Source organism: Cibotium barometz, chromosome 11 (genome assembly GCF_041138505.1).
Source record: "Cibotium barometz isolate CiBa-2024 chromosome 11, ASM4113850v1, whole genome shotgun sequence".
NCBI lineage: Eukaryota > Viridiplantae > Streptophyta > Polypodiopsida > Cyatheales > Cibotiaceae > Cibotium > Cibotium barometz.
Genome location: NC_141056.1, coordinates 35,397,643 through 35,424,220, shown reverse-complemented (window position 1 = coordinate 35,424,220; position 26,578 = coordinate 35,397,643). Strand labels below are relative to the sequence as shown.

Here is a 26,578-nt window from a genome sequence, read left to right as displayed (position 1 = left end):
CATCTCGATAAGCCATTGTATATGACCAACCCATGTGACCAAGCAATCTACCCATCTTATCCTGTGTACGCTTGTCTGAGCAAAAAAGGAAGGGTAAATGACGCCCAAATAAAGCCAACCTTTTATAATGGTGGCTGATAAAGAAATATTTATTAGAACTCATTTGCGTCCAATCTGCAGTTTTTAAGTTTTGCTTATTGAGATGGGAGGTTTTTGGTTTTTCCTGTATGCTCTCTGGATAACTATGCTTTGGATTCTGTAACTAACTTGCTGTTGGGTCTTGTTTATACAAAAAGAAAGCAAGCTTTGAGGAGACTTTTGCGTTACTGCAAATGATCATGGAAGTATGCAAGACATCATCTACGGCTAGAGGCTTTTTCTATGATGAGCTTGCTCTCTTATGCGAAACAGTGTCTCTTGATGCCTCAATTGTGGAATGGTAATTTGCTGAACTTTTTCCAAATGTCTCCTTTTTTTCATGAAAATAGAAGGCAAGCAACTGGTGATGTAAAGCCTTCACCGTATGCTTTAGTCAGAGCCTCTAGAATGTCATATTTTCCACTCATACACATGCGCACCCACAGGTGCCCATGATTGCGCACACGCATGCTCATTCACGCACTCATCCACACTTGCATGCATGCATGCACGTGCACCCATGCATTTAGACTAGAAAACAAGTCCAAATCATTTGATTAAAGCTTTTCAGTAGTTATTATGCATTTCTGCAGAGCTTAGGTTGTAGGTATATTTGCAAATCTGCAGTTGCCTTAAGGTAAGGTTGCTGAAACCTTTCTTAACATCTTAGGATCTCAAAGCAGACAATTGAGTTTGAAGCTTTATTCCTTGCGGACCTGGATGCCGGCAACATCCCAGTCGATCTCCGAGAGACTGAATGCTTGGAAGGTACACATCAACGTGTTAGGCAAATTCTATACTGGCTACATGGTTCTCTCATTTAGGCTTAGAGCTGTGGGACTACAGGTGGTGTATGGATGAATTTGGATGGGGAAGTGTCTCCCATTTTACTTAATATTCAGGCTTTATTGACATCCGATGATGTGAGGTAATCCATGCTGCTGCATTGCTATAGCTTTCTTTAGATATACTCTAGATCCAAGTCCCCTCTAAGCACTTGGTTGCTGACCTTTCAGCTCTTCTCAAGCATTGATGTTTCTTCCCTCGAGCTTCCGCCTATTGGCTGCTGTAAGGGAAACTTCTTGCAAGATGTATCAAATGATTTTTTTGCAACAAAATTTACTAATTTTAGTATACAAACTGTACTGGTATTCTTGAGCTGCTTCTATTAGAAATTTTTTTTGTGACAGGTTGAGCGGGCAACCAATCAAGGATCTCTTGGAAATATTGATGCTCTTTTGGGATGCCCTTTGTACCTTCCAAAACATCAGGTCTACCTCTGTATTCCATTCCAGTCAATATGTATCTGATTCTGTGGGTAGAATGAGGTGATTGCTATGTTATCCTGACTGGGGGAACCCTGAAACGTGTGAAATCAGCAAGGAGGGTGGTGCACGTTTATGAATTGATGAGAGGCCTTATGTTAACCTAAATCTTTCTAGGCTTTGCAACTAAGTTATGGTGAGCCTCTTTCACTGGCTTCACATGCTTAATTACTTAATGTAGGTCCGTGGGTCTTGGAGACACTTAATCATTAATATGTGAAATCAGCAAAGAGGATGGTGAACGTTCATGAATTGATGAAAGGCCTCATCTTAACCTAAATCTTTCTAGGCTTTGGAACTTAAGTTATGGTGAGCCTCTTTCACTGGCTTCACATGCTTGATTACTTAATGTAACTAGGCCCGTGGGTCTTGGAGACACTTAATCTTCGAGACAACATGGTTAAACAGGAACCAGTTAAATTCCATTCCAGTCACAACATAAACTGTAAAGATATCAGATATCTTATTATCCAAGGAGTCTGTCAAAGTACAAGCAAGAGGACACCTTTCCTGGTCACCAGAGTTCCAAATACAACAAAGTTGAAAATAACAAATACAAATGCCAACCTCTATGGGGCTTAACCCTGGCCCAATATCTGGAACACACCCAAAGAGTCCTGATTCTAGTAACCTTTAGCAGCCTAAGACCCAATATCTGAGCTCCTGGGCCTTCCTTTTTGGCAAATGCGTTTTCCCTGGGTCTGTCTCCGAACACTGGAATGAAATGGGGAAACTCCTCAATGTGTAGAGAGAGTAGTACTGAGCAAGGAGTGGTATACTGGTGATGCAGGAGGTGGAGAAAAGTGGTTTTGTAGGTGGTGCTGCTGGCTGGACACGTGACGCAGGGCAGAACTGAGTGGCATGGGCGGCAAATGGTTCTGCAAGGTGGCACAACCGCCGGGCTGCACAGAGTGGTTCTGGCAGCAGCTGGCTCTGCTGGGCAGCACAGCCAGGCTCAGCAGGACGGTGGGCTGAGTGGTAGCCTGGTGGAGCAGGGTAGTGGAGCCCAAGGGAATGAAAGCCCAAGGAGGGAAAGCGTACTTCTTTCCTCTACCCCTCCCCCTTATATATGGAAGGAGGAAGGGGCCTTGATAGGACAGTCCCTCCATGTGGAGGAGGGTGGGCTGCCAAATGGCTTGAGTAGCCCATCATACCGAATTTGTTATGGAGGCTGGGTCTATACCACACTTTTTTTTTTTTGGGGACCAATAATAATTACATATATATATAAACTTGGAAGATGTCCAAAAGTATTGAAGTACAACAAAGTAGAACCTAAACTTCCCTACAGACCTCTACAAATCACTATTGTCTTCATTTAAAATTTTACAAAGAAAATCCCATCTCTCCTCCTCCATCAAAAAACAAGAATGCTCCCAAGATATCTGATAGCCCAGCAAGATACATGCCTCCATCATTGCTTCAATAGTGCAGCCTCTAGGGGATTGCTTTTCCAACATTCCCCCCTTCTTGGACCATATCTTTACGGTGGGTCTGGTTCCCACTAGGTTCTCTATAAAGGCAACAAAGTATCATCAACTTGCTTTTCTTTATGATACCACCTCCGAGTTCTAAGGCCGAATTTAGGGAGTCTCTTCTTCCCTTCCCAACACCTCACCTGCAACATACAAATCAGCATTAGGAGTTCACTCCCAGTATGGTTGAAGCTTCACTAAAACCAGGGCAGGAGTCAGATGATGTTCCTCTGCAGATTTAGTAACACCACATCCAGCTTAGTACATCTCAGCTTATTCACATTGCATACAGACCAACACATGCACACACACTTATGCATCAAGTCTGACTCTTGCAAACCAATACATGAGACCTTCATAAAAACAATGGCATTCCTGTTAGACCAGATTTCCCATAGAATACAAGCTTTGATGATGTTAAATAGCAACCCAATCACTGGGAGACCATTTACCCAAAATCCAGTCCCCCCAGAATGTTTGAATGCCCAAGCTCTTCTCAATCCCTTTACAAAACTTTGACCAGGTTACTCTCATTGCTGGGCAGCCCCAAAAAGCATGTTTACCATCGTCAACTGACGATCTGCACCTGGGGTAGATACCACTAAAGATACTTGTCCTTTTTTTTTCCCCCTTCTTTCTTTTCGTGAAAGGAGACTTCTATTAAGTATGAAAAAATTTACAAAATTGAGATTTCACACCAAGCAAGGTGGAGATCTCAACCAATCAGAACCCTGTGCTGCCAATAGGGTCCCGAATGAGAGGATGTGAAAAAGATACCAATGTCCCACTCTCTCATAAATTGGCCGCACTTCCTCTCTACAGCCCTCGAAGATCCCTGGATTTTGGCCCAGGTAGCGATAATGGTGTGAATAATATCACTCCAAATCCTGCAAAGACACTGAGAAACAACAACGGGAGTACCCTCAATGGCCTCAGTGCATCTAGCCTTCGAGATATTCCAGGCTGAGATGCTAGCAATAATCTCCCAAGAGCTGTCTAACCTTCGTGCCGGAGGGACAAAGTGTGAAAGTGGCAAATCCTGAAGACAACACTGCCGAGCAACTCCTTGCCTAACCATAATGGCCAAGCTCCTGTCAGTCCCCTCGAATCTCAGCTGAGGCCGAGACTGTGTCAACCAAATGATAGAACCAAAAGAAATGATAGCATCCCTCTTAATCCTACCAAAGAGGTGTGCAATCGCAGACCAAACCATCTGTGCTTCCTTGCATTCCCATAAACAATGGTAAACTGACTCCGAAACTCCTGCACATCTAGGGCATGCTGGGCAAGCACCAGTAAACAGACCTCCAGTGATTGGTGGCCAAACCACCATGAAGGGAAACCCAGATAAAGAAGGAAATCTGTGGCTTTCTATACGAATGCCACAATCTCCCCTGAAATACCGTCTGAATGTCAATCGAAATGCCGTAAGACTCCCAATGGGGTCTAAGACTAGGGACACTTTGAATGTGTCCCAAGATAAGATGTCTGGCATTCCGCACAGTATAACTAAAAAAAGGCATGCTTTTCAAAGGGTTACAAGCATCCTTCCATTCCCACTCACTGGGGTCCCAATGCAAATGTCTGATAGGGCAGCCACCATACAACCAAAGGCCAACACTCTTTGTGATCATCCCTTGGGGGGGGGGGGGGTGGGTCAACAAAGACGTACTTCCCTAACCTGCCAACAACTCTGACTGGACGAATCTGGGGGCCCTCAATAAGGTCCTGCAGATCACATCTCTCCAGCTGCCATCCATTTGCTGGTACAAAAATAAAGGCTGGTACATCATCCACCCTAGGCAAGGAGAGACCCATAACCTGAAGAGGAACACTTGTCCCAGAAAAAACCCCAAACCACGAATGATGACGACCTTCCAAAAAAGATCCAATAATCCAGTGGTTGGGAATGGCTGCATCAGTCTGTGCAATCCTCTGGCTAGAGCCTCTCAAATGCTGTGTGAAATCCAATCTCTGCACCTCTGTGAGTCTCTGAAGCCTCTTCCAAGCCAGCACTGTGGGGCATAGGGTCTCCCAGCCAGCCCAAAGAATATGCATAGGTGTCCCAAGAGGCCTACCATGCACATCTAATATCAAATTATTCCACAGAATGGGCTTCCGGTTAGCTTTCTCCGCTGAACGCGGGGGGAGGTGTACCAAAAAACTCCTCAGGCAGTCCGAGGCCCGTATGAGGGACCTATCGAAGGGGGACGATCGGGAGCGGTGAACTGCATCTGAAAAAATAAAGCGTGAGTTGAGAGCCGAGTCACCTCCGCGAATAGGGACACACTTCGTGATTTGTTGCATGTGAAAGTCCTTCCACGGCTCAGTGCGTGGAAGAAAGCCCCTAACAACAAGCTTACAACACAGTTTTACATTGCACCTCAGCGTCAATGATATTCAATCCCCCTTCCTGCGTAGGCTTGATAATGGTTTCCCAAGCAACTCTGGCCCTGGTGTGTGCATTTTCATCAAGCCTTGGTGTGAGCACTGGAGCAAACTGTTGTGCAGGGGCGCCCACCTGACAACGAAGGTATCTGGCAGAGCATCCTCTCTCAATCCAAGTAAAACCAACATCTGTACCCCAATCTACAAGAGGAGAATCACTGATCCAAAAACCAACTTATTTATGCCAATTCATAGTAGCTCTTGCTGCCAAACAAACGGCCTCCAACGCTGTCCGAAAAGCACATAAACAAGCATGTGAAGCCTCAAGGAACAACGCCGTATCATCTAGTCTAAAAACTCTTCCTCCGTGCATAAAGGCAGCCTGAGACCCACAACACCAGGGGCAGCTCGAAGAAACCTGCTCATAGCCTCAGCTACAATGAGGTACTGTAAAGGGGCGAGGGGCCAGCCCTGCCTCACCGAACGGGAAACTTGAAAACGCTTGACGCACCCCCCACAAGCTAAAACAGTGCTATGAGCCCGCCTGTTTAGGCAGGACACCCCTCTGATCCAGTTTTGGGAAAACCCTATGTGTGCCATAGTGCCCTCCAAAAAATCCCAGTCCACTGTGTCATAAGCTTTTTCAAAATCAAGCAAAAGAATGGCAAGAGGATGCTGACTAGACTTTGCCCACTCTACAGCTTCGCAGAAAGAAAAGATGTTATCAAATATACTCCTTCCTTGGAGGAACCCATTTTGTGTATCATGGATAGTCCTTTGGAGAATCGGCTGCAAAGTATACTGAAGGCTTTAGCTGAGATCTTATATGCAGATCCAAGGCGAGTGGTGGGTCTCCATTGCTTGATGTCAGTCTTGTCCCCCCTCTTGGGGATAAGGTGAATCAACCCCTATGTGAGGTATGGCGGCCTCATACGTGACAGCCACATTTCTTGAAGGGCAACAGTGATAGCATCTCCAATATGATCCCAAAAAAGAATAAAGAAGGCGAGAGAAAGACCATCATCCCCTAGGCATGAACCACTGGAAAGAGCATACAGTGCGTGAAGGAGTTCATACTTCTAGAAAGGGGCATCCAGGGAAGAACACACAGTCTCTGTAATGAGCCTGGGCATGCACTCCCAAACTTTGTGCCGTGCCACATCTCTCGGATGAGAGGGCACCTCTGCAGTCAACAAAGACCGATAAAAATATGAAGCAATACCCCTTACCTTATGAGGCTTAATGTGAACCTCACCATGTGAATCTTGCAAGCACCTCACAGAATCCTTGCTACGGGAAGGCATGTGTGGTGAAAAAAACTCTTTGTTGCATCTGACACCCATCTGAGTCCAAAAAGCCTCGTTCGCATGAAATGCAAACTCTGCCCTCCTATCATGGCCAACTGCAGCTCTGCTCTAATTGTGGTCAAGAGGTCTGTAATCCAAGGCGCATGTGGATGCTTTTCAAGTTTCCTCTCCTACGCCTAATAGCTCTCTCCTTGTCCAGAGCCTCCTTCTTCCTGGACAAGGCAACGCTATGATAATGATTGTTGGTCCTCTCAAGAGCCGGCGCAATATTATGATGAGGATCAGGACCGTCACAAGATCTCCATCTCTCTCTGATCTCAAGGGAGATGTCAGCATCTAGATAAAGAGAGTCATGGATACGGACACGGGGAGAGGCCGAGCGAGCCCCAGGCTCCCTGAGACACAGAATGACGGGGCAATGATCACATTAGGTGGTGCCAGGCATAATTTCAATGGTGCCTCCTCTTTCCAGGGACCAATCATCCACATAAAATCTGTCCAGACGTGCAAGGATGCCCTCATCCCCGCTCTTGCAGATATGCCAAGAGAAAGATAAGGAGTTTGGCCTTCTCTGGAAGTGATCCTCAGTTCACCAATCCCTGCCAAAGAAAGGAAGCGTGAACCTCTCCCATGAGGTTCCCTCCAAAGGGTTTAAACCCCCTTCGCGTCCACCCTTCTTGTGAGAAGGTTGCTTAACCATATTGAACTCTCCTCCCACTATCCAATGATCAACTTGGGGAATGACATTTGTAATGGTGTCCCAAAAGGCCACCCTTTCACCTCTCACGTTAGGTGCATAGATATTCAAGATTCGTAATTTCTGACCCTCATGCATGATGAAGATTCATTGCGCTCTAGCAAGGATGATAACACCGTGCCCAATAACATGAGGCATAACAGATGCTGCCATTGAAATGCAAACACCCCCTCTAGTCCGAACAGCCGAGGACCAGAAGGTGTGGCCTGAAAGCATCTTACCAGTTTTGCCACACTGAGGTCTATCCAATTTGTGTTCCTGCAACAAAAGTATATCCATAGACCCTCCTGTAACAGCAGGGTGAAGCTGGTCCTTCAGAAGGCGCTTCCTACCACGGGTGGGAAGCCCTCCAAGGCCTTGGACATTCTATGAGACGATTCTCATGGAAGAGAAGAGGGATTGACCCGCGATCTAAGAAGACGATATGCAGCCTGAGGATGCCTCTCATAATGTTGGAGGATGAGATAATCCACAGGGCAAAGTCCATTGACATGCCCTTGTCCGAGGCCCTGCACAGTACCTGCATATGTATGAGAAACCTGTGCGCCCTGCGGGGCATCAAGGGCAATGGCATCATGCTGAAAATTCTGCAATACATGATCCCCACTGCGCTGAACATCTTGCATATCGTCCCCTCCAAGAAGAGAAGAATCAACAAAATCATCTTGTTCTGATATATTATCTCCTTGCAAAGATGCATGAGCTGATACATCCCTCTGTCCAGAAACATCATCTATCTGAGCTACAAGATCTGAGGAGGTCTTCCCATCAATTGCACTAGGGTGGCGGGCGTGAGAGACAGCTCGCAACACCTTGCGGACTGTTTGACCAGAAGGATCCAAGGGATGTGGCGTCTGAGAAGCACACTTGCGAGGCCTCCTGCGACCTCGATCTCGAGGGCAATCTCGAGCAAAGTGACCTTGTTGGTGACAAACCCGGCATTGATCGGGTTTACTAGCAGTCTCCATACGTTGCTTCAAAGGACCACTAGGGCCCGGAAGCAAAACATAGTCCTCAAAGAGCTCAATGTCACGGGCAAGAACCATGACCCTGGGGGGGGACAGCATCCGCTGAGGTAGTGACCACCTGGGCAAAAGATGTCGGCAAGGCGTGGAGGGGGGGCACTTGAAGAACCAACCCAAAGGTGGACATGATGACCTCTAGCATAGGCCAATATGCGCGAGGAAGACCTAGGAATCTGAGAGTAATCGGGAAACGGTTGCGGTCTTCCTCAACAGGGTCCAAATAGCTGGAGTAGGGAAGAAAAAAACCTTCCTCGGGCCCAATGGCAAACGGCTGCCCTTCAAAACCTCTGAGGCTGCGTCCTCAAAATCAAAATCCACTTGGAAGAAACCTCTTCCAAACAACCTGACATCTCGAAAGTGTGGAGCGAGGCCGGAATGCAGAGCCGCCAGGACCCAATCCCGAGCTTGGAGATGGGAAGGGTGAGATCCAAAGATTTTGGCAATGAGGGTCGTTTTGGAGTCTTTCTCGATGTCGACGAAGAGGACCGCGAGCTCGGCTTCGTAAAAAACAATGGTTCGCTCGGTCGATGGAGGATGATTAGCCATGGTGCTAATCGAAGAAAAAGGCCGACTTGAACCCGGATGAGGAGCAATCCGAACCAAGGGGAAGAGGTAGGCAAGGAGGCGGAGGAAAGGAAGGGAGGGTGGAAAAGGAAAAACAAAAAGGAAAGGGAAGCAAGGGGGAGGGGAAGATGGCTGGACAAACAGGCAAAGTTGGGCGGGGGAAGAGCAGCACAACAAGGGTTGTGCAGAGGGATGCGACGGAGGAAGGAGGGGAGGCGGGGAGAGGATGGGAGGCGAAACAACGCAAACAGGAGACAACAGCGGGAGGAAGAAGGGCGGGTAGAGGCAGGGGCGAACAGTGGTGGAGGAAGGATGGGAGGCGGAGGAAGGATGGGGGCGAAACAAGCACAGAGGCAGAGGGGCGCAGGCCAAGGTTTGGGGAGCTAAGCGGTCTCCAATCTTTTAACCGGTGTGTGATGCACCCTCCAATTGTAAATATGCCACCCATGGATAGTCCCATATAATTGTCTTTTGAAGTTTAGAACCAATAGGCAATGCCCACATACCAACCTTGCACATAAAGACCTGGAACTTCTTAGGGATCTGACTATCCCAAAGAAGGTTCCACCTCTTTTTCCAAGAGGAGGGGCTCCAATTGACTTTCCAAATTTTATTGCAATAATCCACATTGGCATCCCCCCTTCTCTCACCAGTGAGTACAGTTCTCTGGTTTTGCCATCCTTTAGCTTGATACCATTGAGCCAAAACCAATCTTTAATCTAGAGTGAGTCATCAGTAGCAATAGAGTACAGCTCCCTTTGAGTCAGATCAAGTACCTGAGCTACCAGGTCTATCTCCCCTACCAGATAAATGAAATTCCCAAATTATGTGGTCCACATCTTTCCACCCTACCACCTCCCGATCCCAACAACCATCCAAGTACCTAAGGCCTTTGTTATTAAGCTTCTTAGCTGAGGATATGTCAAGTAAAGCCAAAGGGGGGTTAAATTTGTGTGTCCACCAAATACCCAAGCTGAACATAGAGTTGCTAGTCACTCTGCAACCCCCATCCCAAGTAATGAGACCCAAGCAGTCTTTCCATCTTTGGCATAGCATTTTGCAAACTGCTGAACTGGTGACCTTAAGAGGGGCAAAGGAAAACAATTTATCCTTCCAACTTAAGTCCATCCATTTACCTCTAGCCAACACATCACAGAGCTCAACCAATTCCCTCATCATTAGTGCCCAATTAGTGTTTTGAGATAGACATTTAGGAAGCATCAAGGCAGTCCTTGCAATACAGTTAGTAGGCATATGAATAATACCAATGCCACCTCCTCTTGGAACTGTCAGTTTGTCCCAGGCTACCCAAGCTGTCACGTGCACCTTGCACTGGGGTACACATTGACACATTGGCATGATCTTGAATGCAGCATTTGTACAGAAGTAGAACCTTTCCTAGGATTATTTGTTGTACGCCGTGACCCCTTTGTGAGCCCTCAGTCTAGGGATAGTCAAGCACGAGCTACGTAGGTTAGTCTCTAAGCTTTAGAGATCAGTCACATGTCAGAACATTGAATAACCAGTTGATCACTATGCTTAAGCTTTAGTCCAATGATGTTTCCATCTCTGCAGACCTTCTCTAAGGAGATCACTAGAGGATGAGAAGCAATAACAAACAAAAGGGTGACCATTGGACAACCTTGTCTCATTGATCTCTTGATCTCAAACCCACCTACAACTCTTCCATTCAGCAACACATTAGAGTAACCACTCCAGGTAAGAGTGCAAATGCAAGTTGCTATTTTAATCCCAAAGCCAAGCTTTTCCATCACTCTTCCCACAAAGAACCAATGAATCCTGTCGTAGGCTTTCTCTAAATCCAATTGGAGCATGATGCATTTTTGTTGGGTTTTGAGAGCCACATCTCTTTCCAAAAATGTTATCATATATTGACCTACCCTTGATAAAACCATGTTGCTTTTTGGACACCACATCTTGCAACACTGGAGTAATTCTAAGAGCATTCACTTCGGCCAAAATTTTGTAAATCACAGTTAGCAAGGTGATGGGCGTCTAGTGGCCAAATATGTTACAAGCAATTTGCTTTGGAATAAGTTTCACCAGCCCTTCTTTGAAGTCCTTATCCATATGCCCTATATTGAAAGCTTTTCTACAAATTTCACCCACAAAAACCTTCAAGGAAAACCAAAAGGCTATAAAAAACTATGTGGAAAGACCATCCCAGCTTGGGGCTTTATCTCTCCCCAGCTTTAACAAGGCACACCAACATTCCTCCACATCTATATCCCTCTCTAACCACCTTGCTTTGTGTGGATCCACGTTTTGGCTCAGTAGGCCCAACAACCTATCTTCAGCCTAGAACCTCCTCAAGGAGAAATCTTCCTTCAAGCTAAGAGTAGATCCCAGAAATTTAACCCATTTCTTAGCAAGAGTATTCATATCATTCAAGGGAGTACCATCTTCATGCAAAATGCTTCCCACAACCTCACTTTCTCTCTTCCCTTTTGGAAGTTTGAATAAACTGCTGTTTGGTTTCCTTTTGTTATTAAAGAATTTCCATTTAGTCCATTTATCGTGCTCTCTAGCCCATCTATGTTCCTCCTCCTTAATGCTAGCTTGGCACTTGAAATACAAGGCAGTATCCTTAGCATTTAGTCCTCTAGTTTGTCTCTTGACAAGGAGTTGCTCTAACAAAGCAGCCCATTTCCTTCTTTTCCCTCTCCTTTCCTCAGCTCTCAATTTACCCATAGCTTGGCACTTGAAATACAAGGCAGTATCCTTAGCATTTAGTCCTCTAGTTTGTCTCTTGACAAGGAGTTGCTCTAACAAAGCAGCCCATTTCCTTCTTTTCCCTCTCCTTTCCTCAGCTCTCAATTTACCCATAGCTCTGATAATCCCTTGCATTTCATTGGCAAACTGCCTCCAAGCACCTTCAGCCCCCCCTCTCTTTTTAAGTTTTCTAATTGATTCTTCTTTATAATCCACAAAGAGAGGGTTCTTAAGAAGCAAGGTATTCACTCTCAGTTTCCTTGTGGGGTAGTGAGAGAGATCAATGTCAGCCCCATCATTTGTGTTCCAGCCCCACTTCAGAGGCAATTGATCAGAGAGAGTAGAACTGCAATCAACAGAAACTCTCAGAGTGTGAGGCACCCACGAAGCCTGATGACTAAAAAAAACCTTGTCAATTGTGGAGGAGGAGAATAAATATCGAAGGCTAAAATAGGTATGGCCCAGATTCTCTCCAGTCCCCTAAATGCTAGCTATCCTTAAGACCCAAATCCCTTCTAAAATCCTCCCATTTTCCTTTCTCCTTCCCGAAGAGGACAGTACTGCCACCACATCTATCCACAACCTTTCCACCATGTTAAAATCACCTAGAATGCAAGGAACTTGAATATTTAGGTTGGCAATCCAATTTCACATATTACTCCTAATTTGGTGATTGTGAGCTCCATATATATTAATAATCCATATTCTTTCCCCATTTACCAAAACCTCAACTATCAAAATCTTGCTTGAGGGTGGTTGGCAATGACACTAGGATTAATCTCTCTCCTCACTAGGGTCATTACCCCACTGTAGCCCAAATTAACCCCTCCATAAAAAATCACCTATTCACTAAACCTATCTCTTCTAGGGATTTTCCCAAAAAGATTATGCTCTTGGATAGCAAAAATCGAGAAGCCCCAAGATTTCACTAACCCTCAAAATAAGACATTCTTCTTTTTATCTTTGATACCCTTAACATTCCACGTACACCCAGTAAACTCTCAATAGTTCTTCATGAAAGGGCAGTCTCCGGGACCATCTCAATCTCCTCCTCATTCCTCGTATTATTCTGTTGATTTTGGATTCCTTTCCAAGCTTCTGTTGGAAATAAGTGCACACTAGGTGTACTATTTCTCTAGTCTAGTTTCAGTTCAGTCTTTGTGTCTTGAGTCTAGTGCCATGTGGCACCTCTACATTTATCCCATAAGTGAGTCTACTCAATCTTGTACTTCTCACCTATAAATTGTAGGTGTCACATCAATGAATATCAATCTTGTGTCTTGTCTACACTCATCTCAAGGTATGTCTAAGCTTTGTGTTTCCTTTTAGTCTTGCTCTCATTTCAGTTTCAGTTTTAGCTTTGTCTCTCCCATTTTTTCCCAACATGGTATCAGAGCAGTGCTACTATGCTGCATTTTTCTTTCCATTTTCTGAACTGCTTCATCACTGCCTCGCCACTGAAACCACTGTGTGTTTTTTATTCTTTCCACTGACCAAAATAAAGGCACGTCTGCTGCCATCAGATCTTTGAGCGCCACTGCAGCCCACCTGTACCTCTCACAATGCTGCGTCGCTTTGCTGCAACGCTGCCCACCTAGCCACTGCCACCTTTGCTTGTTGTCTGTCATTGACTTGCTGCTGCAGCAGGTCACCCACCTCTTTGTGCCTACTGCTCACCTGCTCGCGCCCCGCTTACTCCTGTCCATCATCAATCTATTGTCATTGTACGTGCTGCAACCATTGTCTCTTTCATTTGAGATTGTCACATCTCTCTCTCTCTCTCTCTCTCTCTCTCTCTCTCTCTCTCTCTTATCCATTCACCACAATGGATGCTTTTCACCCTCCATAGCTGGAGTCTCTCCTGGTTGACATGTCTTCTCAAGTCGTGGACCTCCTGGATATTCAACTCATGCAACAACTCGCCATTTTTGGATCTCTGGTCTTCTCGACATCAGCTCGACACCTCCTTTTGTGAAGGTAAACTCCAATGCTGATTTTGGACCTGATTTGCAACATCTGTGCAAAAGGCATTTTCCCCTTTGTTATTTCCCATTTCCTCTCCATCTTCACATGTGGGTTAGCTGTTTATTGGACCAGCCAGACCTGCAGACAGCAGCAAATTTAAAGCAACAATCAAGTGTATGTTGTGTTCTATTTTCAGTCTACTCTCTATCTCTTGAAAAATAAAAATAAAAATAAAAAATAAAAATCTCAATACTGAATTTCATTTACTTCTCTATCTTGTACGGGATTAGACACTGCCAAATATGGTAAGACCTTCCCATCTCTCTCATATTTGTCTATGCTTTCATGCTATCTACCACCATTGATCACCAATGATGTAGATCATGGGGTAATATCATGTCTATTTGTCTACATGGACTTATCTTAGTCCCTATCCAAGAGGCACCCCTGCATTACCCACTCTAGCAGGAGGATTGACCTTGAGGAGGGATTATCTATCTAGGTCCATCTCTCTGTCTATTTACAATCAGTCAGTCTCTGTGTCTATGTGTCTATCCTGTGTGTCTATCCTGTCACATGTCTTTGACACTCTGTCTATCAGTCTATATGCCTATGTTTTGTGGATTAGTTACCCACATGTCTTTGGCATTCTCTGTCTATGTTCCCATTTATCTTCTATCTGTCAGTCTCTCTCATGTCTATCTGAAAAAGTCTCTCTCTCTGTGGGACCACTCTACTGGCTGATTGTCTCTCTCTCTCTCTCTGTCTGTCTATGATCCACTCTTGTCCCTACCCTTGTGGACCCATATGAGGATATCACTTGAGGAGGGGTGTCTCAGGATCTTTTGTCTCTCATGTCTTGTCTCTCAGTCTATCAGTCTTTATGTCTGTCTTCTAGTCTTGTCTTTTTTCTTCCTCCTAGTGTCCACTTAAGGAGGGTGTTGGAAATAAGTGCACACTAGGTGCACTATTTCTCTAGTCTAGTTTCAGTTTAGTCTTTGTGTCTTGAGTCTAGTGCCATGTGGCACCTCTACATTTATCCCAGAAGTGAGTCTACTCAATCTTGTACTTCTCACCTATAAATTGTAGGTGTCACATCAATGAATATCAATCTTGTGTCTTGTCTACACTCATCTCAAGGTATGTCTAAGCTTTGTGTTTCCTTTTAGTCTTGCTCTCATTTCAGTTTCAGTTTTAGCTTTGTCTCTCCCATTTTTTCCCAACAGCTTCTACTATGAAATCAAATCTTTGTTCCAACGAGGGGTAACTATCATTATCATTAAGTGGATTAAACGGATTACAGTAATAGACGGGACTTAGATTCCCAAGAGAGTCCGACCTTCTACCCTCTGACCCCCGGTTAGGTTGAGTTTTCCTAGCTTCTACCTTAGCGTGCCTAACGCTGGGCTTCCCTTTAACCTTAACCCATTCCCCTTCCAAGGTGCCTTTCCCAGACTCATTCACCACTTATTTTCCTTTCTCCTCATTCTTCTGGCTTTCAATAGAGGTTTTAGCTTTGTCCACTCCACTCACATTATCCTCTTTTACCTCCTCCCTTTTAGCAGCAATCAGGTCAGGGCAATCTTTTGCAATATGGCCGAATCCTCCACACTTGAAGCATGCACTTGGGAATGCACCAAATTTAAGATCTAATTCCAAGGTACCCAATTGACCGAGATCCACATCTATTGACTTTGGGGTTTCAATGGAAGTATTCCAGGTGATACAAACATTGTTACCTTACCTCCCCCCACATCTCATCATTAGGGACATACAACATTGGTCCAGAAGATCCCGCAAGGCAAGCCTAAGCCAGGGGGAAGACTGACCACCTCGACTCACACTGGATATGCACTATGCTCTTGTTAACATCAAAAAGCGGGTCTAATGGAAAAACATGCACAAGACGACGTCCAAAAAACAGAGGCCCTTTAGCAAACATCTCAGAGATAGCTTGACCCTTCACAAAGATGACATTAAAGAAACCTTTTCCCAAATAGAAAACCTTAGATACTACGCTATCATGCAAAATACTCTCCTGAATCCATCTTCCTAGTTCCATCCTCGACGGAGGTTTACCCGGACAAAAAATGAAGATGTTGCACATTGAGAATAGCCTGGTTTGGCTTGTGACAAAATCTTGGTTGAGCTTCAAACATACCTTGGGTTTTGCATGCGAGCATAATCTCTCGTTCAGCCAGTCAGGCTCGCATTTCCTCTTAGAGCCCTCTGCCTACGTTTCTTCTCTTTGACGCTTCATCTCCTCCTCAGCCTCCGGTTCCTAGTCCCCCCATCCATTCGATCCCTCTTCACCCCCCTGACTCCACAAACTAGTTGGATTGGCCATGCAGGGCCGGAGTCGTTGACCACTGTCGACGTATGGGTTGCATGCGCTTACGTGTGTGAGATAAAGACTGCACTAACCCACTCTTCCTAATCACTCACATGTGTCGCTCGCTGGCTAGCTCTATACCACACTTTAATAGGTGCACTCTTTCAATAAAGTGTCCGAGCACATTTAAACTTCTTGCTGGTTTAGACTAAGGTTTAAAAATGATATTTACCACTTGTTCAAAATTTCTTGTCAACATACAGTTTCACGCACATGACCACACAAGCCTTCTTTCTGGGCGTCCTTAGCATTGCGGGTAAGACAGACATGTCAATGCAGGCAATGCGAAAATAATTTATTCCACATTCATTAGCCATACATGCAAGATGTGATGCAAAGGTTTAAAAATCTTGCTGGTTTAGACTAAGGTTTAAAAATGATATTTACCACTTGTTCAAAATTTCTTGTCAACATACAGTTTCACGCACATGACCACACAAGCCTTCTTTCTGGGCGTCCTTAGCATTGCGGGTAAGACAGACATGTCAATGCAGGCAATGCGAAAATAATTTATTCCACATTCATTAGCCATACATGCAAGATGAGAGAGAGAGAGAGAGAGAGAGAGAGAGAGAGAGAGAGAGAGAGAGAGAGAGAGAGAGAGAGAGACTTGAGTGCTGCATAGAGACGCCCGTAGGAAGACTTGAGCGCCGCACAGAGGCTGCCACATGCACATAAGGAAAAGCGAAAAAAAAAACGACGTTGACTTGCATCTATTTTTTAACCTATAAAATCAAAAGTGCACGCTCACTATGTTTCCAAATGTTAGTGAACGTTTGAAACATTTGCAACATTTGGATGTAATTCAAACGTAGTTTGGATGCAACTATGGAAGGAATTGGGGAACTGTGTCAATCAAGACTTGTTAAGGGGCAAGATAACACACTCTGTCTATCACTTGTGGGTGGCTCAAGACAGTGTGTCCTCATCCCCTCTCCTAGTGAAGCCATGACATATTCTACTGACCTGTCTGGGGAGGGGGTGGGTTTTAAAGACCGAAATCTTTGGTGGGCTTAGATGTGTTGTTCTCTTCTGATATCACCCTTAGACACCAACCAGTTAACCCTTCTGAAGGCTCTTCTGAAGTGATTCTTGAACATTACAAGGTTTTGTAGTTGAAGGAATTGGGGAACTCTGTCAATCAAAACTTGCTAAGGAGCAAGATAACACACTCTGTCTATCACTTGTGGGTGGCTTCAGACCAGTGTCCTCATCCCGTCTCCCAGTGAAGCCATGACATATTCTACTGACCTGTCTTGGGAGGGGTGGGTCTTAAAGACCCAAATCTTTGGTGGGCTTAGATGTGTTGTTCTCTTCTGATATCACCCTTAGACACCAGCCAGTTCACCCTTCTGAAGGCTCTTTTGAAGTCACCCTTATACACCAAACCAGTTCATGCTTGTGTCTTTTTAAGGAGTTCAGTGATGTTGACAGTAAGCCATGTTTCTAGACATGATAAGATGAGCTTGATGCAAGAATTTTAAACGTGAATGTAATGTCCTTGCAGATTTTTGTGGGAGATGAATGGAATGACTTGTCTCAAAGCTTGAAGGGAACTGCATGCATTGCCCTTTACTATGGTATCAACTGGATCAGAGAGCTGGTAACTGTCTTTCTGGATGTGTCACAATGTGGTTATAATTTATTTGATTACAAAAGCAAAGGTGGAAAATCAATTCACATATCCGAGTTTGTGATTGCAGATAAATGCCTATTCTACACAGATTGAAGGACAAAATGAAAATTTCACACAAGCAACTCGGGAAGAAATATCTGTCAAGCTGCTCAAACGGCTGCGCAACTTATTGTATCTTTCTTATCAACCTCCCTTTTTTTTTCCCTTGGCATTATGAAGACCATCGTTCAGTTAATTGACATGGCTACATGACCTTAAAATGCAGTGTTAATTATTAATATGAGCATATTGAGTGCTATGGGTACGATGAGTGCTATCGTCAATAGGCCCTTTGCCCAAGTGGCTATTGAGGACAGATTTATGACAGGGAGTGCATCTGTACCATTTGAGAAGATATCATCCATACTCTTGCCACTTGGGCTGCCCAAATCAGCGCAAGTAAAGCGCACTATCTTCATGAGAGAGTGGGATCACGGGATCTTCTTCTTCTCAACTCCCTCTGCACTTTCTTGGCATCACCGTTCCCCTGATTGGCTGTGGCTTTCTTACACTCTTATCATGAGAATCTCTGGCTTTCAGCCATGATTTAGTGTTTGTTCTTCCTTACTTAATAGAAGTCTCTTTTTTGCACAAAAAAGTGGCTATTGCACCACACTGCCAGAAGGGGGCTTGAGTTTGAGCCCCAACACCCAACTCACAAGAAAGGGCACAACGAGTGCTATTGCTTAAACATTTTCTCTTAAGGAGGGAGCTTAAAAGCTCGAACTTTTTTAAGGGCTGAATAAAGCTAGTTTTTTGATTGAAACCAAGTCTAGATGGGCTGTTGGGATGGTATATTGCCGTTTGGTGACAAGAGCAGCCGTGAGTGAACCAAACACTTCTGAAATTCCCAAAGGTCAAGTCATCATGATAGGGTACATACTCGTAAGTAAAAATTGAAAGCTTTTGTCTTTGAAGAGGTACCTAAACTTGACCGAGGATGCCCTTGCCAGTTTTTCTGTTTCTTCCAGCTTGACTGTTGCACCACGGGTAGTGGGTTGTTGATTGCTTGTGGAGTATCATGAATTCTTTGGTTAGTGCCTGGATGATTTATTTACACACATGGGGCAGCCGAATTTGGAGATGATTTGTTCGTAGAGAACAAGCTGGTGCTTCAGGCTGAGTTATCGTGTAGGGCTTTCACTTTAGTCCACTTGTTATAAACAATCTAGAGCTTCTGTTGAAATGATCTTAAAATAATGCTGAACGTCTCTAAGAGGCCATAATGGCTTATGAGACCAAAACTGAGAGTACATTTGAAGTTGGTGTCTCATCAAAGAGAACAACCAAATGAAACTAAAAAGTACAATAAATTGACTGTCTTACAGTTATAAGAACTGTAAGTAAGACTCCTAGATGATACTGAGTAGAAAACACTGGAAAATGTATGTCAAGTAGATCCATGTATGCTGATCAGTTGAAGTGTTGCCCTCTCCTCAGATCAAATATCTCTGCCATGGGGCTGTCTAGAATGGAGAGGTGGTAGAAGTGAGGTAGGTGCCTCCGATGCCGAGCAATAATGGCTCTGATCTGGCGATGGTGAGGATGCCGTGGTCGGGATCCTGGTGGGCGTGGCCGAGAGCACGACATAAGACAACTACTCTATCAATGGTGACTCCTTGGGAGCGTGGCTGGTGCCTTGATGGCCCGATGGAGGAGGTATCAGGAGGTGTGTGGGAGAAGGTGCATGAGGAAAGGGGGGGGTTGCTGGACAGAGGGTGAAGGGAGAGAAGCAGGAGCATGGAGCTCTCTCTCTTTCTCTCTGCGCCATGGCATGACCCTCAGCCCCACTGCTGATTGTGCTTTGGCCATCTTCTCTCTCTGCACGCTGCCCACTTAGCTCCACACTGCTCTTCGCCATCTTTCTCTCTTTTCGCCCTGCTCCACTTCGCTTCACACTGCTCTTAGCCATCTCTCTTCGCGCTACCCACTTCACTCTATCTGCTCTTTGCTCTTTCTTGCCTCTGTGCACTGGGCAACTCTGCCTTCCATATCCCACCTGCCCTTTGCTCAGGCCTGCAAGGTAGCAACATAGTCTGAACAGCAGGAGAGCCCTTTAGTCCAGGGGTTGCCATGGCAGGAGCAACACCCGAGGGGAAGACTCGCAGAACAACCCCGGAAGGCCGTAAACGTGGTGAGTGGCGGGAAGTACTCCGCTGTATGGACCTACCTTGAAGCGGCACTGGACAGCAAGCAAAAGAAAGCAATAGACGCGTTGCAGGACATCTGTAAGACCCACGAAAATGACCTGGAGGGGGCCCAAAAGACCACACCAGACGCCATGGCAATGATGTGCACCGAGCTTGCCATAAACCTCCACCGGAAAATGGCGGAGTTGAAAGAGGAAGTTTATGAGGAGATGCGAGCGCATTATGCCTTGTGGAAAGCGGATATTGAAGAGTGCTTGCATGAGCGCAACAAGGTCATTGTGGAGTTGCGGGCAGGAAGTGGCCGCTTGCAAGAAGGAGATTGAGCTCCTCAAGGGGGAAGAAGGAGAAATCAAAGAGGCCATGCCCTCACATGTGACTACGGAGCTTGAAGACATCAAAACACATGTGACTACGGAGCTTGAAGACATCAAAACACATGTAGCAAAGGAGATCCAAACATGGGCGGCGGTGGCCAAGAAGGCCCAAGAAGAGGTGCAAGCCGCATCTGAGTGGATTGTGGTAGAGAAGAAGTGCAAGCCACCGACGAACAAGGAGGAGTTTGTCAATGCGGCCATGGAGAAGGAGAGGAAGAGGAAGATCCACACACCACGTGCGGGTGGTGGGATGGAAGGAGAAGGATAGCCCATTGGAGGATGCCAAGGGCATTTGCGGGCGTGTGGGAGTGACCGACACCTCTATTATTGTCGGTGCATGGAGAGTAGGGAAAGACATTGCCAAGGAGCGGCCACTAATCCTCAAGTTTGAGCTAGGAGCACACAGATTGGCCATACTCAATGGCCTTGCTTGATGGCCAGGTTCAAGAGCCTTCACATGCTTTTCACATAAGGCACACAGTAGGCAGCGGAGAGCGCGCTCCACGACAGATAGACCAGGTGCGAGTACAATGGACTACTCGCTGGGACCATTATCTCTCATACCGGACATACAGTCTTTTACAATCTCACCTCGCCCTATCGCTGTAGCTGCTGATCATGCATACCTTTCCTTCAACATTGCATGTCGCTTTGATCCGATGCCACCACCGAGCGGCCCCGAGAGACAACCCCTGATACCACTTCACCCCAGAGAGACAGCATCCGGCTATGCCAACCACTTGTACAGTGCTCTGCAGGACATGGACCCACATGTACCACTGGAGGACTTCACGACACAGTTTGCCTCGACACTCCACACGTAAGCTGCCCTGTACTTCCCTCACACGTGGCCATTCGTCACACCTCCGAGCAAGAATGTCCCACAAGAGAAAGGCTGGTACGATGATGAATGCCGGGAAACCCGTGCCTGCCACATCCGAGAGGAAGCATAGGGGATCTGTACACATCGCCAGGTGCGCGTGATCTTTCGCCGCCTTGTGCGGAGGAAGAAGCAGTTGTACCATATTTTCTTGGGACATGACAGCAAGGAGGCGTGGCGAGTTTTCCAGACACCCAGAGCCCAGACACCTATTACATCACCTGAGACATGGCATGCTTATGCTACCTCGCTCTACCAAATACCCGGACAGCCACATCTCCCTCGACCACTAGAGAGCCGACTTACCTCCTCCACCTTCTTCTTCGTCGGCATGATCTGCGATGCCATTGATAGGTTGCAAAATGGTCGAGCCCAGGATCATGATGGATTAGTGGCAAAGCACCTTTCGCATGCGAGGGATGTGCTCGCGCCACTCTTAGCGCACCTGTTCAATTGGGCCCTTTGCGAAGGTTTCCCTACTAGTTGGTCAGCGAATACTATAGTACTGATCCTGAAAGCGGGTGATCCTACGGTTCCGAGTAACTATAGGACCATCATGATTGGCCACCTGTTAGCCAAGCTCTATGGATCGGTACTAGAGCTTGAGTTGAGCAAATGGGCAGAGACACATCAACATCGGGCACATGGACAAGCGGGGTTCAGGAGGGGATACTCTACCCTGGATCACATCTTCACGCTTTGGGCCATCATGGAGGAGGGTAGAGCTCATGGGAGGAGAGTATATTGTTGCTTTGTGGATTTTCGCAAGGCCTTTGAAACAGTACCACGAGGATGTTGCAGAGGCTACAGGACATGGGGGTGCCTGCTGAGATGAGATGGGGAGTCTTAGCATTGCATGAGTCAGTCAGAGGCCGGGTCCGGGCTCCGGGAGGGATGTCATAGGAGATCACCAACACTATTGGGGTGAAGCAGGGTTGCCCGCTATCACCCACACTCTTCAGGCTATACATTGATGAGATCTCCGACTACATTGATAGACTAAGAGGGCATGGAGCTGGCTTGGGAGGAGTGTTGATCCCTTTGTTGCTCTATGCCGACGACATTGTACTTATCTCAGATACACCAGAGGAGGTGCAGAGACACCTGGATGCATTACGGACCTTCTGCCAGGATAGGGACCTTACAGTGAACCTTCGAAAGACCAAGGTAATGGTGTTTAACACCTCTCAGCAGTGGGCCGACCGATTGCTTGAGTTCACCTATGGTGGGGAGAGAGTACAGAGAGTCAGGAGTGATGTCTACTTGGGGGTCACTTTTGTTGGACCGTGCTTTACCACGAGGAGGGCCGCGGAGGACAAATTGACTAGAGGATATGCTGCACTTGGAGCCTTGGAGAGCCGGTGTGCACACATCTAGTTTCCTGACCCTCGGAGGAAGCTCTAGTTATTTGACACGTTCGTTACACCAACGCTTTTGTATGGCGCTGCCATCTGGGGGCCGAGTCTCTATCACAGGCGGAGGAGTGGATCTACAACAGAGCAGCGAGCCTCGAGTGGAGGGGAGTTTTATGATGGGTGGGAGCAGATGGAGAGACCACTAGTGATGATGATCTCCCGCATGATTAGGAGTAAATCATCAGTACCACATGAGAGAGTCTGGGCAGAGATGGGAGCCCCACCGATTGTAGCCGAGGCCCTCTTCCAGACGATCACTTTCATACATAGGCTATGGAGCCTCTCTACGCACAAATACTCTAGACTTGTGCTAGTCTCTAGAGCCTAGAGTCGTCCCCACAACTTGCATCATAGGGCGACACGGAGTGCTGGTATGCCCAGACTAGCACATGGTTACAGCTACATGGTATGCATATGGACCGCCTTCCACCTTTATAGTACAGCTTGGACTCCCCCTTCCTAGAGTTGAGCTGGAGTGAGCCCAACAAGATCACTAGCATGGATATCATTCAGCTACACACGGCATGCACATGGATCACATTGGCTAGGGACGAAGATGGATTTCTACCAAGAGCATCTTCTCCACTTATCCCTTGATGGTTTTGTTGTCCGCCCGAGGTACATGGACATTCACCTCTCTCATGGAGTCAGATGTGCTATTGGCCGCGTGTCTTCACATCAGTTGAGGATAGAGACCGGTTGATATGGAGCCGTCTCCCTTGCCCGTGAGTATCGGATTTGCTAGCTCTGTCAGTTGGCCAGAGACATGAGGAGCACTACATATGTCGGTGCCCACTGTACTACGAGATTCGGGAGCACTTTCATTGCCTCTTCCGAGATGGATTTGGGTCGTTGTCTAGAGTGATGGACTACTCAGACCAACGTTGCCTTGGGCTTTTTCTCCTCGAGCTGCGCAGACACCGAGACCACATCCTATGCTCCAGACAAGGGGGACATGTCCGAGACATAGGCCAGTGCACCCTTATCGACTTCTTCAGAGCAGTAGCGACCCCGTGCACCGTTGACCACGAGTCGACTGGGCCCACATAGCCACCTCGAGGAGTCACCCTGGATAGAGCTGGAGAGCTATGTAGAGCACAGCATCCACGACCTGCTGGGCCGTGGCCTGAGGTAGGACATTATCAAAGGATACATGCAATATTGGCACGACGTCGTGCGGCACAACCTCGGTGCTTCAGCCTGTCTATGCTGGATCGACCTATGCGAGACATTATGGGATGAGTCTATCTCAGCTGCTTCCCATAACCTACCATTTTTCCAGTTCCACACTTTTATCAGATATGCCTTTTTTTGGCAGTTGTATCAGGTCACTAGTTCCTCTTTGGCCACATGTTATAGCTAGTTGTTTTTCAGTTTATGCTTTTCATTTTCTACTCAAGACATTTAGTTTCCTTGAGTTTTGGATATATTGGTACTTTTGTCTCATAGGTCACTTTGGCCTCTTGTAGATGTTAATTTATCTTTCTTTCTTTCTTTCTTTCTCCTCTTCAAGACTGTTGGCAGACGGTCTGTCTACTCCACTCGACGCAGCACCATAGTAACATAAAAACCCGTTTCGCCCTCTCAAAACGGTACGAAACGTTTCAAAACAAAACGAAACCTGCCCATTGAAATGGTGTTTTGCCCAAATGTAAAGTGAGGTTAAAAAAACGGGCATAAGTTTTTTTTTTTGGCAAATGCGTTTTTTGCCATTGTTTTCGTCCTTGTTTCCTGCCCATTTGCCACTTCCCGCATCCGACGCTTCTTCTTGGCCGCAACCTGTTGCTCTGCCTCTTCTCCTCGTCCACTCCTCCTTTTCGCTCCTTCACTTCTTCTCCTCCATGCCTCCTCTTCCTCTTCCCTTTTCTTTTTTCTCTCTTCTCCTCCACGGTCCACCCCTCCTCTTGCCTCCTCCTCTCTCTCTCCTTTTCTTGTCTTCCAACTTTCTCTCCTTTTCTTCTCACCTCCTTCCCTTTTCTTCTCACCTCCCTCTTCCCTTCCAACTTGTTTCTTTCCTTCTCTCTTTCTCTCCTTTTCTTGCCCAAATTTTGAAAATACCAAAAAACCTACTCCCAAAATCATGAATTTCATACCCACCTAGTCCCAAAAAATGCATCGTCCTATTTCTGTTGGCTATGTTATAAATTTGGTATGTGTATATAAGAAGTGTCGTTTCGAAACCTTTGCGTTTCGTGCAAAATGGATGAAATGAAACATTCGAAATGATGAAACAGACGAAACGTTTCATGTTCCTATGCGCAACACACAAATGAACTTCTCTTTTTGAGGAATTCCAGCTTTTGGCCTCTTCTATCATTGCCCCATAAAGGACGCCACTCTAGTTGGCGAGCTTGTCGGCAGATCACGCACAATGACAAGTTAAAGGCTTGCTGCAGTTAGTCTTGGTCGGCAACCATGGCCAGATCACCGACGTTCACTTCATGGGCAATGGCTATTTGAGGATAGAGTTCGACTCCTCGACCCTTGCCTCAAGCGTCCTTGACCGGAGTCCACTCCAGTTAGGGAGGCATGGCTATTCTTGGCACGTTGGCAGCATGGACTCTCGCCTGAGTTAGATCCGTTGGCACAGGCTTTCTGGTCACAGTGTGCTTCCCAAGACTCCCCAAGGAATACTTGCTAGTCCTTCTAGCGGTTGGCAGGATCCTTGGTCATGTAGTTGAGATGCCTCCCAAATGGAAGCCTTCGTCGTTGCCCGCGTAGGGGGCATACAGACATTGCGCATCATCGTCGTGACATCCCGGGAGTCTGGAGTCCTCCCGTCGGAAATGATTACGGCGACACAATCGAGAGCACTGATGCATGCAAATGCCGTTGTTGGCGTGGGCGTGTGATGGAGCACGGATGGGTGCCTCAGGCCCCCTGTAGAGGAGGACCCACTCCAGGATCCCCTTCCTTAGGCGCCTTATCATGATTCCTTCTCAGAAGGGAGAATGGTCCTCTGATGAACCATTATGAACCCTTACTCTCAGGGGGCGACCGCCGTAGTCAACCTCGCCTCTGACCATAGCATGACCCAGAGGGCCTCCCCCCTCACCGCCCGGACCCCATCCTGTCTGTGGGGACCCCGCTAGCGCCACACCCTTCGTTGATCGTCAGCCTCACAACTCTATTGTGTGCCTCCTCCTCCCTCAGTGCTGGAGACTGCTGCCATCCCACGCTAGGCACCTCTCTCCAACCTCTCAGAGGAATACCACGTGTTGGCACTCTTTCCAGAGCTTCTTAGACCCGGTGGAGACTCAGATCTATTCTTCACCAGTGACAGAGTGCCCAACTTCCCCCTCAAGAACCCAATCCCGCACCCCCCCCCCGCGCGAAATACCCGGTTGACTATGCCTTCTTCAAGCGTCACCCCCCCCACCCCAAATGATGTAGGAGCCACTGTCTTCTCATTTCCCCTGAGCGTGAGAGCCGGAGTCACCTGGATAGATGAAAGGGTGGAGGCCACTGCATACCACTCCCAGATGCTGCGTGATGCTTGCGTTACTGATGCCATAGATGCGGCCTGGTTGAGCTCTTGCACCTTCTGTGGAAGGGGCTGCATTTATTCATCTACTTTCACCTCACCTTTTTCATTGAGAAGGGCACACATAGGCACCTTCATGGCCCCGAGATCTTGCCTGAAAACGCATGAGTAGAGTCGTGTGCAGTGCAGCCACCTAGCCACCACCATTCGACGTTACATGGAGCAGCTACTACTCCCCCTCGAATCCCGCCCCAAAGGTGCAGTGGTTGATGGAGTCTCTAGCCGTTGTGCACCACCTCAGCTTCCCGCCATGAGGCTTGCCTCGTGGAACATCCGAGGCCTGGGCATGGTCCCTACCTTTGACAAGGCGCACAGAAAATTTGAGAGGAGCGTCAGAGAGCACTCATTGGTGGCGATCTTGATATTCTCATGCTTCAAGAGAATCATCTCACAACAGGCAGGACTCGCAGTTGTGGCAGTATTCTTATCGGCAAGGGCCACACATTGTTGTCCCCAGCTTTTGGCCCCCAA

General features: G+C 46.8%; 1 protein-coding gene across 1 annotated transcript in view; it reads left to right on the top strand.

Annotated features, from left to right (window-relative positions):
• Nucleotides 1–26,578, top strand: part of LOC147634120 (fanconi anemia group D2 protein) — a 111,980-nt gene that overhangs the window by 51,334 nt on the left and 34,068 nt on the right. The window contains 7 exon segments of the mRNA XM_086805234.1: nucleotides 297–439; nucleotides 809–906; nucleotides 985–1,066; nucleotides 1,155–1,206; nucleotides 1,329–1,409; nucleotides 17,577–17,672; nucleotides 17,773–17,876. Of these exon segments, the coding sequence (XP_086661360.1) occupies nucleotides 297–439; nucleotides 809–906; nucleotides 985–1,066; nucleotides 1,155–1,206; nucleotides 1,329–1,409; nucleotides 17,577–17,672; nucleotides 17,773–17,876 (656 nt within the window).